General features: G+C 51.5%; 1 protein-coding gene across 3 annotated transcripts in view; it reads right to left on the bottom strand.

Annotated features, from left to right (window-relative positions):
• Window positions 1–6305: 6305 nt before the first annotated feature.
• The window catches only part of ST6GALNAC1 (ST6 N-acetylgalactosaminide alpha-2,6-sialyltransferase 1), a 19417-nt gene continuing 8583 nt past the window's right edge, over window positions 6306–17139 (bottom strand). The window contains exons 1-10 of one of the 3 annotated variants that reach the window (XM_017743268.1): window positions 16886–17133; window positions 16558–16685; window positions 12980–13610; window positions 11199–11367; window positions 10834–11005; window positions 10334–10472; window positions 9866–9969; window positions 9198–9287; window positions 7877–7976; window positions 6306–7484 (exon numbers count right to left, since the gene is read on the bottom strand). In XM_017743268.1, the coding sequence (XP_017598757.1) occupies window positions 7314–7484; window positions 7877–7976; window positions 9198–9287; window positions 9866–9969; window positions 10334–10472; window positions 10834–11005; window positions 11199–11367; window positions 12980–13610; window positions 16558–16685; window positions 16886–16888 (1707 nt within the window). In that variant the 5' untranslated portion in view covers window positions 16889–17133 and the 3' untranslated portion in view covers window positions 6306–7313. The other 2 variants (XM_008640620.2, XM_017743269.1) reach the window with 2 other exon arrangements.

Raw genomic sequence — 17139 nt, 5'->3', positions numbered from 1 at the left:
TGGGCTGTCTCAGGGAAGGAAAGAGCAGGCAAGGAGCTGGAAGGACAGGACAGATCATCACCATTTGGACACACAGGGAGGAAATCAAGCTTAATGCCCAGCTGCAGCTAAAGCTGAGAAAGGACGAGCAGGAAGAGGGGGTCACACGTACCCCAGAGCAAAAGGCAGCTCAGAGAAATGGGGGTGCATCGATGCAGGGATTTGATGCTTTTTGCCTCTGTCACTAAAAGCTGCTCCCAGCCCTCAGGGGTACAGGCATTTTCTGGAAGACTCAGAGCCAGCAGAGCATGGTTAAGAGTCTGGGGTCCTGCTCAGAGGTCCCCCAGCCTGGAGCTGTCCTGACCCGATGTGACTCAGGGTCTGCCTTGTTGGCTCTGACCCGCTGGATGTGCTCCCTGCGATCCGGTGCCTTGGCTCACGTGCTCTTGACTCTGGCCCTTCGTTAACCACAGCTAATTATTACCAACTGCTCAAGTAAGTCACAAGGGACATAGCAAGGCTTGGCTGCAGATGGATGACCAATGGTCCAGAGGAAGTGACTGGGGAAAGTCAGGAATTTGCCATTTGGAAACATTTATGGCCCAATCATGCAAATGCTGGTGGAGTGGCAGCTTCAGGGGCTGGAGGAGCTGGTTTCTTCACATCTCTCTGTTTCCATGATATATGGTTTTCTACTGTTGGTTTTATTTTCAGCGGGGTGAAAATGAGATGCACAGTTCTTCATCTGCTCCACTTGTTTTGTGCTACAATGCATTTTGGACTATGCCCCAAAATTAAGTGGTGCTTAATTTAGAAGTTAAATAAGTGTGAAAAACCTTTTAGGATGGTAGTTGCCAAATAAAGATTAGGAAAAGAACATAAAAGAAATTACAATGGAAACCAGCAAGTATCATTTTTAGCCTGGGCTTTTTATTCCAGTGATTGCTTCTTGGAAACAGAACCCAATCCCTCCCCATGGCTAGAGAGCACAAGAGGAAAATAAACACATTTTGCACCAGCTGGCTGCCAGCCACAGGTTGGTGGAGGAAAATCTCATGGTCTTTGCCATGATGAACTGTGCAGGTGGGAGAATGAGATCTCCAAAAACCTCCTGGAGGATTTATATATCCGAATTCATTCAGTATAGGTCAGAGGTACATTTAAGAAAGTGCCAAAAATCTGCTCATAGAGCAGGTCCCCGAAACGCAGAGCCTGGCCGCCGGAGCAGGTGGTTGTGTCACCCCCAGAGAGCGCGGGGCCATATGGCTGCCTGCGGAGGCACGGCCGTGGCAGCATGAAAAATTCATCAGCAGATGTCCCGGGAGGCTGAGGCACGGCCCCTGCCCGGTGGGGCGGGGAGGGCAGCAGGAGCAGCTTGGCCGCAGCTCCTCTCGCCAGGCTCCCTGCCCGGGGAAAAGGGGTCGGGACAAGCGCCCGCTGAGGATGCTCCCTGACACTCCATGCTTGGATTTGTGGGTGTTGCTACAACCTAAGTCAGGAGAAGTGACCACACGGAGGATGCCTGGAGATGGGGGTGACAGCAAGGTGGTGGCTGCGCTTGGCTGCGGGACCTGAGACGCTCAGGGCAGTGCTCTGCCCTTCTGCCCACACCCCCATGCTGCAGGTGGGAGAAGGGGCTCAGGGGTGCAGCAAAACTGCTCAGAGAAGGACAACGAAGGTGGTGAAGGGTGTGGACACAAATCCTATGAGGAGAGGCTGAGGGAGCTGGAGTTAATAGGCCTGGAGAAGAGGAGGCCTTACCACTCTCTACCTCCTCCTGACAGGAGGGTGTAGCCAGGTGAGGGCTGGCCTCTTCTCCCTGGCAACCAGTGATAGGATGAGAGGACATGGTCCTGTGCTAGGGGAGGTCTAGGTTGGACATTAGGAGGAATTTGTTCACAGAAAGGGTTGTCAGGCATTGGAACGGGCTGCCCAGGAAGGTGGTGGAGTCACTGTCCCTGAAAGTGTTTAAGGAAAGACTGGATGTGGCACTCAGTGCCATGGTCTAGTTGACAAGGGGGTGTTCAAAGATTGGAATCCATGATCTCAGAAGCCTTTTTCAACCAAATTGGTTCTGTGACTCTGTGATCTCTGTGCCAGCGTGGCAGGATGTGGCCCATCAGGGAAACACACCCTGTAGTCCCCTCCTGATTCTCCCCAAAGCAGGAAGGTTGCTGGGAGAAGCCATAGGCTGAGGTGGCAGGTCGGGACCTCAGGAGCAGTGGCAGGACGTGGCTTAGGCTGGCTCATGTTGGCTTGCTCCCCATGGCCCTGCTGGTCCAGCCCAGCTCTTATCGCAGGTGCCTGCACATGGCAGAGCCCTTGGCCCATGGACCGCTGACCAGGGCCCAGATAAGCCAAACACACAGTTCAAAGGCCATCCCCTCTCCACGGGCATGAGGCAACCTGGGAGGCGCTGAGCTATGCCCTGAAGGGGTGCAGAGCTAGGAAACACCTCTGAGAAATTAGGGTGACAATGCAAACTGCTGCCTTCCCCCTTCTTGCCAGCTCTGGACCAAGCAGAGCAGATGTGGGCTGATCCCCCAGTCCCAGAGGTCTGCTCAAAGCCACATGTCCCTGGGGTCAGGCCAGGCTCTGTCCCCAAAGCTGGGGGGAGGGGACACCATGTTTGAGTGTGGGTGGGTGACCCAGCCCCTTGTCCACCCACCTGTGTGGTCCTATCTGACACTGCATGGCTGCCATGGGGGGGATGGAGGGAGTCTTGGCACATCCCCAGGACTCAGAAAGTGTCTTCCCAGAATTTACCAGCCCAAGGGCTGACCAGGCCAAGCTGGGAAAGCCCTGCAGCACCCAAGGTCCTGTTGCTCAGCCTTGCAGAGGAGCCCTGCTGCACCCCCTGGAGCTGTTTACTTGCAGGTCCCTGCTCCAGCCCCTGGAGCTGAGGGCTCCTGGCAGCTCAGCTGGTGCTTTTTGCACAACAAAGCCATGGGCTGCTCCTTTATCTTGTTCTCCCTCCCCTATTATCAATAGTTTTTCTGGTCCAACTGGATTTACCTGCTACCACATCCCCAGGAAAGAGAGAAGGTCCACACAGCGGAGAACCTCTCACCCTCTGCCCCCAAGGCCTGCTCCAAACCTCTCAGCAACTGAGGAACATAAACAGCACCTGCTAAGTCCCCAGCACAGAGCTTTTTGTGCTGACCTGGAGCAGGCACATACCTCTGCCACACTCCCACAGCATCCAGCCAGCCACAGAAGCTCGAGAGTAACATATCCAGAGGGAGCACCTCCATGCTGGGAAGCTGGGTGCTGTTATCCAGCTCTGGCTGCTCTGTGCCTCAGTTTCTTGCCTGGGAAGGAAAGAGACAGGAGTGACAATATGGATGTGCCACCATGACACAAGGCTGCCTTGGAGCCGTGTGTGGTACACACAGTATCTCCCTCCAGCACCTGGCTGGGTTTGGGGTTGGCTGCCACCTCTAGAAGGTACCTTGAACCCCAGGACATGGTGCAGAGCCCACCTTGTCCCTGCTTCTGGTAAGGCCAAACCCAAACAGGATCCAGAGAGCAGGGCTGGACTGACCAGGAGCAGGGTAGAGATGGGCTCTGCACCACTCGCTTGTACCCAAGATGCATCCCTGTCCCCCAGCAGGTCCATGTCTGCTTCCTCCTGCTTCATCCCTAGTCGAGGAGCTGTGTGAACACACAGCAGGACAGGGTGGTCTCTGCTTCTGCTGTACAGGTGAGCAGTCACACTGAAAGAGGGAAGAAGTGGAAATGAAGCAAAAAATTTGAAGCCCTGCCAGAAAGTTGACACCATGAGAGTTTCTGGGTGGCAAGTGGTTTTGGTTTCTGCAACCTGGTGGGGAATATTTAAAGGCTGTTAACTCTTGGGGAACTCCAGAAGATATCTGGCACAGCTGTAACAACAGTTCATGGTACTTGCCAAGAGCTTTTGAAAAAAGCTGGGCTGACAAAACAGCAACTTCTGGACATGCTGAAGCACAGTGGTGGATTTATCCCGCAAATAAACGTCTTCGTTGAAATCCTCCAGCCCCCAGAGCTCCTGGCTGGCACTGGGTATTGTGTCTGTGCAGGAGGAGGAGTTGCTGTGTCTGAGCATCCCTCAGGATGTCAGACCTGATCCCACCATCAGTCCCTCTGCTTGTGCTGCCTTCAGCTCTGTGCCATGCTGCAGGAGCAGAGGCCACACCTTTGCACACACCTTGTGACTGCAAGGTACCAAACCTCTGCTCCATGTGTCCCTACACACCCCAGGGAGCCCCCAGGCCATAAATTGCCGGCACCTGCAGGGCTGTGCCCAGCAGCGGGACACGTTGGCAGATCAGGATGCGCCAGACCCGGCACAATGACAGATCCCTGAACAGGAGCTGCCACCTGGTGGCACAGGGACAATCTTGATGTCGTGCCAGCCATAGAGACCTGGATTTTGGGGTGGCCCTGCACCATGGCACTGGCTCTGCCCAGCGGCACTGAGCAGGCTGGGGCTACTGCGGCACAGCCCGGCAGCGCTGCTTTCACCCTGGGACACTGACCCTGCTGGGAGCTTGCCCAGTCCTGAGTACTGGCTCTTGCCAAGCATGTTCCAGCTGTAGCTGCTCTCCACAGGCTTCGTTCCATTAGTTTTTGCCAGGCTGGAAGCTGGCCGGGAAATGCCACCTCCAACCCCGCTAAACTTCCTGTGGCCACTCCAGACCCGATGCCACGAGATCAGGTGGCCCTGGTGAGGCACAGCTGGACTTGTGCTCCAGGGGATGGGTCCCAGTGTGTGCCACACCTCTGCCAGCCCCCAGTGGGATGGGATGCCTTGGTGCAGGGGGGGCAGAAGCAAAGTGAGGAGGTGAGGGGGACCATCAGGTCAGAGTCGCTTTCCTGGGATCAGAAAGGATGTGGCTTTTAGCTTGCTGGGAAACTCCAGACCACAGCAAAGGCCCTTCTCCAACCAAGATTATCCCTGATAACATCAAACTTTGTCAGCTGTGTTGAGAGAAAAGCCTGGAGGGAACAGGCTCTGGGGAGAGCCTCCTGGGAAGTTTCTTTCCCTTGACTCTGGGAAGCCTCAGCACTGGGGAAAAGCGTGGGCTGGGAGCTGTCAGCCCATCCCCAAAGCCTCCTCACCCACTGGGGAATCCTTGCTCAGTGGGACTCAGCCCCTTCCTGCTTCCCAAAGGATAGGGAAACAAAAGAGGAGGAGGGGGAAGGGAAAGGTCTAAGAGAAACTTCTTCCAACTTCTCGGGAAGAGAAAAGCTCTATTCAGGCAGGAAGAATACCCGGTGGAGCTGGTCACTAAGCAACCCACAGCAATGTGGTACAGCCTGAGGGACAGGCAAGGAACAAAACTGCCTCATTGTCCACTCACAGCCCATCAGAGAGAGCCTCGAGGGCCTGGGGACAGGGGACACCCCCAGGGACACCTGGGGACAGGGTGCACAGCCACCACGAGGGGCTGAGACGCCCAGCAGAACCAGAGCTCCTGGGTGCAGGAGTTTCTCCTCAGGCAGCTCTGGATGGTGACCAGCCTCACTCAAGCTTCCCTGTTTGCTGCTCAGGAAAGATTTCTGGTGTGCTCCAAAGCCCGTCAGGGCTCCATCATTCCCCACAGAGGCACAGTGCATTTCGGACAACTCCCTGCTCCCACCGACATGGCGGGCTCGTATGGGCAGAGCAGCCAGGCACAGGCTAGACCCTCTCCAGAGAAGCTGAATTCTGCATTTAGATTCTCAGTGTGGGGGGTTGTCCTTCACAAACAAGCTCAGTGAGACATGAGAAATTGCCCAGCCTCTCTGCAGCACAAGGAAAAAGGGACAAAGGAAATCAAGCCTGACGAACCCTGCTGACAGTCCCTGCTGAAATGCCTTCCTGGGAGCCCACAGAGCCCCTGGAGATGCTGCTGCCCCCAACAAAAATGCTGCCGAAATAGAAAAACACAACCAAAGCAGGTCCAGTGAGTGTGCAGCTGGTTAATCCCAGGGAGATGCACTGGACCTGCTGGGACACTGGAGGTGGCTTTTTGCCTGTGTAGTGTCATGGGGGAAACATCCAGCCCTTCATTGCCTTGAGCATCTGATATACTTGGAGAGCAGTTGCTGGGACAAGGACAAACTCGCCAGGTGCTCACCCACTTCCTCAGGGAGCTGTTTGGCCAGTGGTGATCCCTGTCCTGCAACAGCAAGGTGAATAGGTGGGAGATGCTCAGGTGTGTCCACACAAGCTGCAGAGCTTCTCCAGGTGGAGGTAATCTCATTACCCCTCAGTCCTGCCCTTTCCTGGCTTTGTCATCTGCTGTATCTCAGCCTTTAAAGCATCAGTTCTGGGTGCACTAAATAACCACAACCCACAGGGCTGCATGAAAGATCAGCTTGGCCAAAGCAGTGCCATTTATTTCATTTACAAAACCCCTTCCAGGAGGCCAACACACCCCAGGTTTGCTGGCTGCAACTGGACCCCCCTCAGCCCCGTGGGGGACAGGCACTTCAGCCAGCAGCAAGGACAGATAGCATCCGTCCCCGGACTTGGAGAGCTCCCACCTCTCCTGGCAATAGGACAAACACAGTGCTCTGGGCACAGCTGAGAGCCAAGCATGACGAAGTTCAGCTACGCAAGGACTTGGCACATCAGGTCCATGCCACAAAATTCACATTTTGTGCAGCCAGGGGAGCCCTGGGGCAAGAGGCACCAGGTACAGAAGGTCTGCTGCACCATGGAGAGCAGCTACCTGCCCTTGAGTTGATGGCAGTGCTCCTTCAGAAGTGTCGTAACAAGGCCACACCGGGAAGCAGAAGTGAAACTCATTCTCTCTCAGATTAGTCACCTGGAAGTGTCCAGTCCATCCTTTTTATCTGCAGGGAGCAGAGGGAGAGCAGCCCCCACAGAAATTAAATCAACCTGAGACAGGCTCTGTGTCCACCTCCATCCTTTCCAGCTCCTCAGGGAGTTTGTTTAGACAATACCCACATCCAAAATGGGCATTGCTAATGGAGAGAATCCACCCAGAAAAGTAGCTCCAGCCTGAGGAGCATCTCCTTGCAAAGAGAGAAAACCTGGATTAAACAAAGGACACTGGACCATATCCATCCTGGATTCTGCTCTCCTAATACCCATGACTACAACAATCAGCAAGAGTCAGATGGGACTTTGTTGGCACGCTGCATTTTCTTGTTGGTCTTCAGATCTGCAGCATTCAGACATCTGTTGAAGTGTTGTGAAATAACAGAGGTGCTGAAGGAGGGAAATGTCTTTGTGGGGATGAAATGTACCTGGCAGTCCAGAGCTAACCTTGGCTCTGGGGGTTCTCTTCTGTTCCCAGTGAGGTGTTGTTGAGATTTCCCAGGCAATGGCCCTTGCCACACAGTCAGGATCTCTGGTAAAGCTTCATGATATTCTCATCATGAAGCCTTTTCCACACCTGCTTCTCCAGGCTGAAGTCATGGTTAATGTAGAAAATCAGACGCTTCCACTCCCTGTCATAGTAGTGATCCGAGTACTTCTCGTGCCCCTCCGTGATGTAGCCATAGGCACTGACCTGGGAAAGACGCAGGGGTACCAGGGATAGAGGGAACAGGTGAAATACAGGACACAGCTCCCAAACAGGGAGTGAGCACAGGACAGAGATGCCAGTTGGGGCTTCTCTGGTGGCGCTGTGTGGGGGTCCAGAAGGACCAGACTGTGAGAACTGGCTCCAGAGATGCTGCTGTCCCCTCACTGCCTTCCTGGGAGATCACATGCTCTAGGTCACAGCAGGCTTCACCACCCCTGTGGGAGCTACTTTGGGGCTGTTTCTCATCTTCAGTCTGCTCCTCCACAGCTGACAGAAGCCCATATACTCTCGAGGCAGATAGCAGCCACCCCTGCTCTCCTCTGTCCCACGTTCCCACTTCCAGACAGCTCTGGGTGCAAGAATCACCCTGCCCTTACCCGGTCACAGAGGTGGAGGGCAGTCAGCAGCAGGAAGGCCCCTGTTGTGGGTCTGTACAGCCTCCAGTAGTGCTTTTCCAAATTTTTAGACTTTAAAAACCTGCAGCAGGAGAGAAGAAAGCACTGAGGAGTTGCTGGCTGTGGTGTTTCAAGCAGGGCACACCTTATCCCCCTGTGGCCCATGTGACAACTTCCTTCCTTGCAGCAGCTTGGGGCCATATGAGGCATTTCAGAGAAGCCACGAGTATGCCCAGAACTCTCCACCACCTGCACTGCGACCTAAGCCCAGCTCTGCCCCAGCTTTGTGGAAGTGGCAGGTCTTGAGGCAGTGGGGATAAAGAGGGGATGGATTAAAGGATCTCGGAGGTTAAAGCCCACTACTGTTAATTCTGTCCTTTGCTTTGCAGTGCAGAGGTGGCTTTGAAGCTCCCTGGTATATCCTGCTCCCCCATCCACATCTAGGAGTGAAACGAGACATAGGGAAGGTGCAGAGGAGCATCACAAAACCTGCCAGGAGCTGCACTGTGTTATGCCAGGAGTTGATAAGAAAGTAGGAGTAAACACTGGGAAAAAATAGCATGGAGTCCTCTTGGCCTTGGAAAGGACCCAAGTCAGAGGGGGGACGGCAGAGCGGGCAGGGAGCGCCGGCCATCTGGCTCCAGGGAAGGCAGCAGCTCTCAAGGAGACTGAAGGGTAAAGGCAGCCAAAGCAGGACACAACAGGAGCTCTTGTTCCTCCATCTCTTGGTCATGTGTGGCCCACGATGGGCAGATCTCGTGGTGACCGTGGCTATCAGGCTTGTGAAAAGGGTTGGAGAGGCACGGAAGAGCAGCAGCCAGGCTAGGCAAAGGGGATGCTGAAGAAGGGCCCATTGTTGCACTTGACGGCACAACCAACTTCCTGAGTCTAGAAGCAATCTCTGGAGAGAAGGTCTGTTACAGAGCCTTCCTCCAAGGCTAATGGGGAACATGAAAGGCTGGTCCTGAACTAGAGATCGACTATTCTGGCACTTCAGCAACATTCTTCCTACACCTAAAGTTGCAACTGGCCCTGGCTCTCTTTTGGATGCAGAAAACCAAACTGTCTGATGGCAGTTGCTTCTCCAGCTCACAGATTCTGGATGTTTACCCACCACTAGCATCCCACTGCAGCACCACAGAGAGTTTCAGCTGAGAACATGCTGCTGACGCCTATCCCCAGGCTGCTGGTGTGGCTGAACTGTGGTTACAAGGGAGGAAGCTGGGAGGAGAGGCCAGAGACAGAGAGAGATGGTGCTGGCCAGGAAAAACAAGCCCATTAGAGCACAAAACCCTCAGCTCACCTGTTTTTCATGTATCTGAGGAAATCAGGGTGAACCACCAGGTATTTGTCCATTGTGAAATCTTTATCGAATTTCTGCCGGGGCTTCTGCCTAAGGACAGGAATGGGGAGACTCAGGACAAGCTCCTACACCTCATCACAGCTGGAAAGGATCAGCCCTGATGCACTTGGTGTACTTGGTGCTAAGAGAAGAACCACAAACACTGTGAAGATATTCTGCAACATTTCCCACATCATGACAGAGCCTCCATAGCCTGTGTGCATTGCAGAGGAAGAGATCAGGGAGGAGAGGCAACAATAGGAGACAGGAATATCAAAAGCATGTGTTTGTATAGGTTAAAATTGGTGAAACCAGGCCTTCATCCATGAGCAGGCAACACCAGACCAGCCAGCAGCATGTCTTCATCCCCAAAAGCCACAAAGCTTTCTCTAAGCTCTGGCCACACATCATTGAAATCAGCTACCTCTGGGAAGGAGGTGTATTGACTACAGCAGTGCCCAGAGCTGCGGAGGAAATGAGAGATTGCATGCAAGTCTGTCAGGGGAGGGAGGCTTTACCCTGCCTTTACCCTGGCCTGGTGCTCCTCAAGGCTAAGCACTGTGGACAGGAAAAGAGCACAACAGAGAGTTCCTCACTGGAGGAGTAGAGGGGACTATAGTTGGTTTTACCCGCTGAGGTTCAAGAATCCTTTCCTCATGTCCTTGTTGAACAGAAGAGCATCCAGCCACTCATAGTCTCTCGCTCCCTCCAGAAAGTGAATGTATCTGACATGCTAAGAAAACAAGTGAGCATTAGTGAACAGCACTTGTTAAAAAATGCAAGCAGGCATCTTGGCTCGCTGAGTTTCTCAGACACACATCTTCAGTCTGCAGCTCTCAAATGGCCCACAGCAGCAGAATGGAGATAACATCTGATGTGCAGCTCCTTCTACATGCCACAAGGCTGGGGTGGCACTGACACAAGCTGCCACTGCAAACACTCACTCTGAGCCAAGGCAGTGCAGGTTCCCTCACTGAGGGTAATGCTAAAGGGCTGGATCGGCCCCTTTGCTCCTCATGGCAAAAGCAGAACTGAAGGTCACAGTCAAACAGCATCGTGTCAAAGCTGTGCATGCACACAGCAGGGACCTCACTTACTTGTTCCTGTGGGATGTTGCTGAACCCTCTGCGTCCCAAGATCTGAAGAGAGGAAACCAGGGAGTAGGCTGTGAATCCATAAAAGGAGGTTTTTGTTCCCACATCTTTTTCATAACCCTTGATTACAGCTCCGCTCACCCTGGCCAAGGAAATCAGAAGAGCAGAGTTAGGTGACCACTGAAACCCCTCACACGTACATTCCTAATAGGAAAAGACAGTGTTAGCCTGGAGGAAGGGAAGACTAGGCCCATTCTGATTGCCACCTTGATCTGCAGGAGAGCCCCTGCTGTGGAGATGGCTCTTTATGGCTCATTTGTGAACACAGGCTTTGGATATTTAGTAATTTTCCAATTACTTTTGGACTTGTTAACTCCTGCCGTCCATCATTTTGGCACTTGGGAATGAGTGGAATACTAGAAGAGATGAAGTGGTCCAGCCACAATTAGGGGCTAGCCACAATAAGCTAGCTGTGCATCTTCTGAGAGTGAAGCCTGCCTTACCTGAAGACGTAGTCATGGGAGTCAATCTCTTGGCCCATCCCAGAGTTATTCAGTATTCCTCCATTCCCCACGACAGCACAGCTGATACATGTGGGCACACTGCTGTCACGGTTGGCCAGGAGCAGCTGCTGGTGGGGATTTGGGGGCAGCAGGGATATGACCTCCTTTACCACTGTGAAGCAAACACAGTGGTGAGTTATCAAGAGCCTTTGGGATGGACACAGTGAAACCACCAGAGTTTCCACCATGAGATCCTCCTAGACTGATGCCTTTGATGGGGAGATGCTGCAAACCTCCAGCTACTCAGCATAAGGTTCCTGTTAGGAGTCTGAAAGTCCCATCCTGACAAGCCCTGAGTGACTCACATGAATAATTCAGGTCCATGAAGCCATAGGGGGGTATAAAATGCTCCAGGCGGCTCCATTCACTGTCACTGAAGTATCTCTTGTCTATGAAGAGTGTGATGTTGGGCAGGAAAAGATCCCGCAGCCAGTCAGACTTGGCAGCCCTGGCCCTCACTGATTCAGAGCAGGTCTTGAAAAACAAAAAGGAAACAATAATGACTGATGAGCAGAGCTGATAAACCTGACTGAGCGCCAGTGCTTGTGTGCCTGTGTGTGACAGGACCAGAAATACAAAAACTCCAGTGGTACCTCATCCATCCCCCTCAGCATCCCCATCACCAGGAACATGAAGCACAATTTTAGCACTACATCCACAACTAGCTGGCGAAAAGTCACCTACAAGGGAGCCAGGATGACTCCAAGTCTCTGAGACTTTCCTCTTCAGAACAACAGGCCTGTCACGCTTAAATGTTTTATTGGCTTTGGGCCTCATTAACTGATGCAAATTAACATTTGTAATAGGTCTAACCTAAATGTATCAAATAAGGCTGTTTGCATTAAGAATGCGCTACAATAATATATATATCTGGTATAATAAGCAGTCCCTGTTGGCAGCACACATCACAAGGTCCTAGGAGTGCACCCAAGGAAACACTGAGGAACATATGAAATCAGATCACCATTGCCACTCTCTTTAAGGGTAAGAAAAAATTTGCAAAACTTGTTCAATGTCATAAATAAATCAGTGAAATGTGGAGCTGAGGAGGAAATCCAAGCCAGCTTATCCTACAAGAGGAGTCCCACTGCAGCTGGTGAGAGTGAGGCTGTGTGTGCAGGTGGAAAGCAAACAGCTCCACTACACCGAATTTTCTGCTGAGTCTATTTGGGCTCTACTTTTTTAGACACCTTCCCCAAACATCTCCTGAAAGACAAAATAGAAGATCAAGTGGACCCTTATTCCCAGCTCAAATCCCCAGCAATGGCTGCGTTGCCAAAGACTTGCTAAGTGCTCCATGGCTGAGCTGGGCTCTTTGCAGTGGATGAGGATGACAACCCTGCCACAGCCTGAGGAGACAGCCCTCATTCTGCCTGTCACCACAGGAGCACACTGAGGACAACATCGTCAACGGTTTCATGGTGGCATCATTTCACCACAGTACATTTCATGTCCAGAAACAGGGACATTCCCTTCCTGCCCAAGCAGGTACTGTCCAAGGCTCGGTACTTCTTGTGCCTCCAGAGCTAGACTGGATCAGTACCAGAGGAACCAGGGAAAACTCTGAAAAGTAGGAAATTAAGGAGGGCACAGTGCTTCTAGTGACTCCCTCTCTCTGCAGAATTACAGATCAGGTTTGGGAGTGAAACACAACATGTGAGAAGGTGACCCACCAGTTCCAAGCCTTCCAGAAACAGGGGTGCCAGGGAAAATTGCTCTGGGTGAGCTTTACAAAGAGTTACCAGCATAGGATGGGCGACAGAGACAGTATGAGACACCACAACCTGTCCCATCTGCTTGCTGAGAACTTTGCTGTAGTTTACTACTTTCCTAAAGGCCCTGTTCCTGGACACTAGTAATTATGAGATGCTCAAATTTAATTAACCTGAGTCTTCATGTGAATGCAGATGTTGTTTATAGAGGTCTTCCTGTTTGGGTCCCACCAGCATCTGCATATACCAATGGGTGACCTACCAGCTCTGAAATCATCCTCAACTGCAAAGGGCACACATGCCCAGGGGCCAGCAGACAAGGATGTCAATGGGGAGGCACCATTCTTGGTGACCACCCACACCATCCCACATACCGAGGGTGGGGATGAGTTATCCAGCAGGTACTTGTCCTCGAAATCCCACCGCGGCTCAGATGTGAAGTTAGCAGCGCTCAGTTTCCTCTTTTGTGTCACTGCAGCAGCCTGAGGAGTAGGTTTTACACTTTTCATTGATACAGGAGGCTCTTCGGGTTTTGCTTGGTCTTTGGATGTGTTGTTCTCATGCGCTCCCTTCACCCCAGAGGATGGTTTCACTGTTGCCTTCTTGCCTCCATCCTCCCTGGGAAGTGGTTTCACTGTTGTCTTTTCCTTAGCTTCTTCCACCCGTGGAGCTGGCCTCATTGTTGTTTTCCCCTTGTTTCCCTGCACCATAGGGGTTGTTCTCACTGTTGTCTTCTTGATTCCCTCCAATTGGGGTGATGGTTTCACAGCCATGTTCTCCTTTGCTTCCGTAACCCTGGTAACTGGTTTCATTGTTTCCTTCTGCTCCTCCTTTCCTTTCCATCTTGATGTCTTCTCCACCACATCTTTGAGTCTTGTGATGTGTCCTCCCAAAGACTTTTCTAAAATGCTCCCAGAGTTCCCATTATCAGAATAGTTTAAGCCCTGTTGCTCTTGGGTGTCCATTTGTTGCGTCTCTGGGGCATGTTGGGAAACGTTCAATTTCCTGAATGCAACCAAAAGAAAAGCAGACACATCACACACACTTTCCACTTAACACTGAACACCCTTCAGCCCATTTCTAGTGCTCTTGACTCTGAGCCTCTCTCCGTGCTTTAGAGCAATTTCATTTTGAACTTTGCCAAAATGTTATTTAACTTCCTACACCATTCTAGCCTGAATACTGCTTATCTCCCCACTAGGCAAATCCCAGAGGCACACACACTCCTCTCCTCAGCACTTGGCACATGAAACATTCACACTGGCAGTAACAGCCAACCAGTACAGCCCAGCTTTGCCACACACTGGGCAGGCCCCCTGGCAATGTCCCCAGAGCACTGCGGGAGTGGTTTGGAGATCCTGGGCTCAGGACATGGCACACACCATGGAGGCAGCCATCTGCCTCCCTCCTCTGCCAGCAGAGCCCTGTGCTTCAGCAACAGAGCATGAAGATCTTCCAGAATCAGGAAGGGAAGTCTAAGAAGAAATGAAACTCACTCCTTTACCCTACATCACCTCTTGAGCTTTTGGAGCCATAGGGCACTTCTTTCTCTCCTCCTCTGCCTTAGGTAATGCAAGGGCAGCACACAGCGCTCACCAGGCACTCGTGTCTGAAGGCAGTGAAGCTATTAAAATGCAAAATCTCTACATTTTCAGCACTTGCCTCTAACATTGCAGCTGCCCTGATTCAAAGGCACAGGCAGGTACAAGGTCATCACAGGAGGACACATCTGCCAACAGCAGAAGAGCCACCTGCAACAAGACCGGGCTGAAACCCAGCAAAAAAAAAATCAAGGCAGAAGTGGTGGGGTTTTGTCCTAAACATTCTCTCTTCTCTGCACATGGCTGGAGGGTAGAACAGGAAAAGGGAAGGTGAACAATATCTGCAGCTGAGCTTTTATGTACAGAAAAGCAGCATGGTTGTGGCAGTCTGATTCCACACTCACGTTCAGCCTTTGCATGACGCACTTGTTTCAGAACGCTGTGGATCGCTCCTGAAGTGATAAATGGGGAAAAAAGCACTTCTGAAGATAACAGGCTGCAGATAGCAGCTCGGTTGCTGCTGAAATTTCATGGATGTCATACCACTCTGGAAGTGTTCAGGAAATTATCGACTAAGGAGGCTTTAAAAAACCATTTCATATCAGATAAATACGCAAACCTTTGCAAGGCTAAAAAAGAGAGGTTGTAGCAAATGGCCTATCAGCTCTCCCTCTCTCATAATCATTAGCCAGTTTCAACCAAGTGTGCAGCGTGTGCTTTCCATCATAGTGCTTCATGTATAAACTTGTGTTACTGTTTACTGCCCAATAGGAGGAAGGATTTTATATGGACACTCTAAACAAAAAGAAATTTGGTAAGGTAGCTCAGGCAAATCTTAAATCCCTTGGTGAATTTCTGTTGTATTTTTAAGATGATGTTTAAAACTTTGAGATTAAAGGGCAGAGAACAAATGAAACAGGACAGTATGAGAAACCATCCCCCCTCCAGTCTTGTCCTAGGTGCTGTCTTGCAGGGCAGATTCCACTCCAGTCTATTACACTTTAAATTCAAATGCTGTGCCAGAGACCAAAGTGTAAAACCGAGGGCTCTCCACATCCCAAAGCTTGTGCCCTGCAGTCAGGCCCACACGGCCAGGCACTCATGCTTACACAGGACCCCGCTCTCCTGACCAGCATTTTAAATCCAGACAAATGGTCAAAGCAGCTCAGTGAATTTCAGGCTCTAGAGTCCAGCTGGCAAACAACTGCAGAAGCTCAATGACATTTACTGTCATTTTCCTCCCCTTTCACAAAGCCCAAGGACAAATAGAGGATAAAGCCATGAAAATGCTGCTCTGTGTATTCTACGTGACATACAAGGTACAGAAATAGAACTGCCACACAGACAACCACACACAGCTCATACCTTGTTGTGTTTTATTTAAGTTGTATAAACACAGGCATTTCCATTCTCTGAAACTACAGCAGAAGAAAACGGCTTCAAGCAGTGGATATGGAGAGTCACTTCTTGTTCCAACTCTGCCACTGATGGGCTCTGGGATCAAGGACAACTCACTTCATTTCTCTACATCTCCTCCTTCTCTCCTTCCCTCCTGCTTCCCTTGGGCAAGTTCCAACCTCTCCAAATTCATAGCTGTCCTCAAAGTGTGGTCTCAAGCTGCTAGAGCTGAGCTGGACTCAAGTCACCTCCAGAAGAGCCGCAGATGTTCCTAGCCCCACTCCTCCTGCCTGCCCCCACAGCATCAGCCCAGAATCCCAGCTGAGAACCAACCCAGACAAGCCAAGCCAGATGAGCTCACTGGGAGAGCTGGGACCAAATGAGAGTGGTGGGGAGGCTAGGGAGTGGTGCTTCCTACACACAGCAGCAACACATCCACGAGCCATACCTGTCCTGGGAAGGGCTCAGGTGTCTGCAGGGCTCATGCAAAGAGAAGTGCTCCCTGCCAGTGATGCTGGAGACATTTCACTGCAATTCCCTCCACACCCATTCCTGTAGGATTTACTTGACCATTTATATAAAATAGATATCAATATCATGTCTACATGACATTGGTGTTCCAGTATGCAGTGTATTTGTGTTAGGAGTCAGCTGCTGAACTTGCCATAAATTCAAAGCCATCCCACCAAATTCACTGTCCAGCAATGCAGTCTGGATTAGGGCTGAATAAGGTCCTTCTGGGAGCCAACAGGAAAAGCAAATACTACGTAGTGCCAAAGTATGAAAACAGGTAGAATTAGTGAAGCAAAAGCTGCTCTAGACAGCTACCAAAGGATGCCCTGGAAAACAGTGAGCCAAGAGAAGCAGGTTTTTGTCTGTGGATCTTCCAACACCATACTCTGCTAAAGTAAAGCAGTCACCTAAATCAGATCAGAAGGGTAAAAAAGAGAGAGACAGAGAGAGAAAGTGAGCACAAACACCCAAACTAAGCCACGGAGAAACAGGTCCCTTACCTGAGAAACTTTGTCTTCGCCAAGTCAAACAAGGAGCTGTAATTGGCAACGAAGAGGCAAAACTGTATTACAACAATGAGGCAAATCAGGGCGTTGGCAATTTTTGGGAGCCTTATGCTGAAACAGCGCATGGTGAGATATCCGTGATTGTCAGAGGCTCTGCTGCCGCTGCCCAGGGGCGCTCGCCAGGCACTGCCTCACCAAGGAGTGTGGAAGGACTGGGCTGGTCTTCCCTCTGGATTTCCCTATAACAACGTGCACACCCTGTCTCCCAGCATTCCCAGACATTCTGCACACAGATCCAATTTCTCAGGCATCAGTTTTGTACCATGGTGAGATATCCGTGATTGTCAGAGGCTCTGCTGCCGCTGCCCAGGGGCGCTCGCCAGGCACTGCCTCACCAAGGAGTGTGGAAGGACTGGGCTGGTCTTCCCTCTGGATTTCCCTATAACAACGTGCACACCCTGTCTCCCAGCATTCCCAGACATTCTGCACACAGATCCAATTTCTCAGGCATCAGTTTTGTACTGTTCCTGGCTATCGCCAGAAACTTATTTAACAAAGAGTAGGGACAGGACTGCT

This window comes from Corvus brachyrhynchos, unplaced genomic scaffold, assembly GCF_000691975.1.
Source record: "Corvus brachyrhynchos isolate BGI_N302 unplaced genomic scaffold, ASM69197v1 scaffold148, whole genome shotgun sequence".
NCBI classification, from domain to species: Eukaryota; Metazoa; Chordata; class Aves; order Passeriformes; family Corvidae; genus Corvus; species Corvus brachyrhynchos.
Note: the sequence above shows the minus strand (reverse complement) of the source record. Positions and strands in the feature narration are given on the sequence as shown.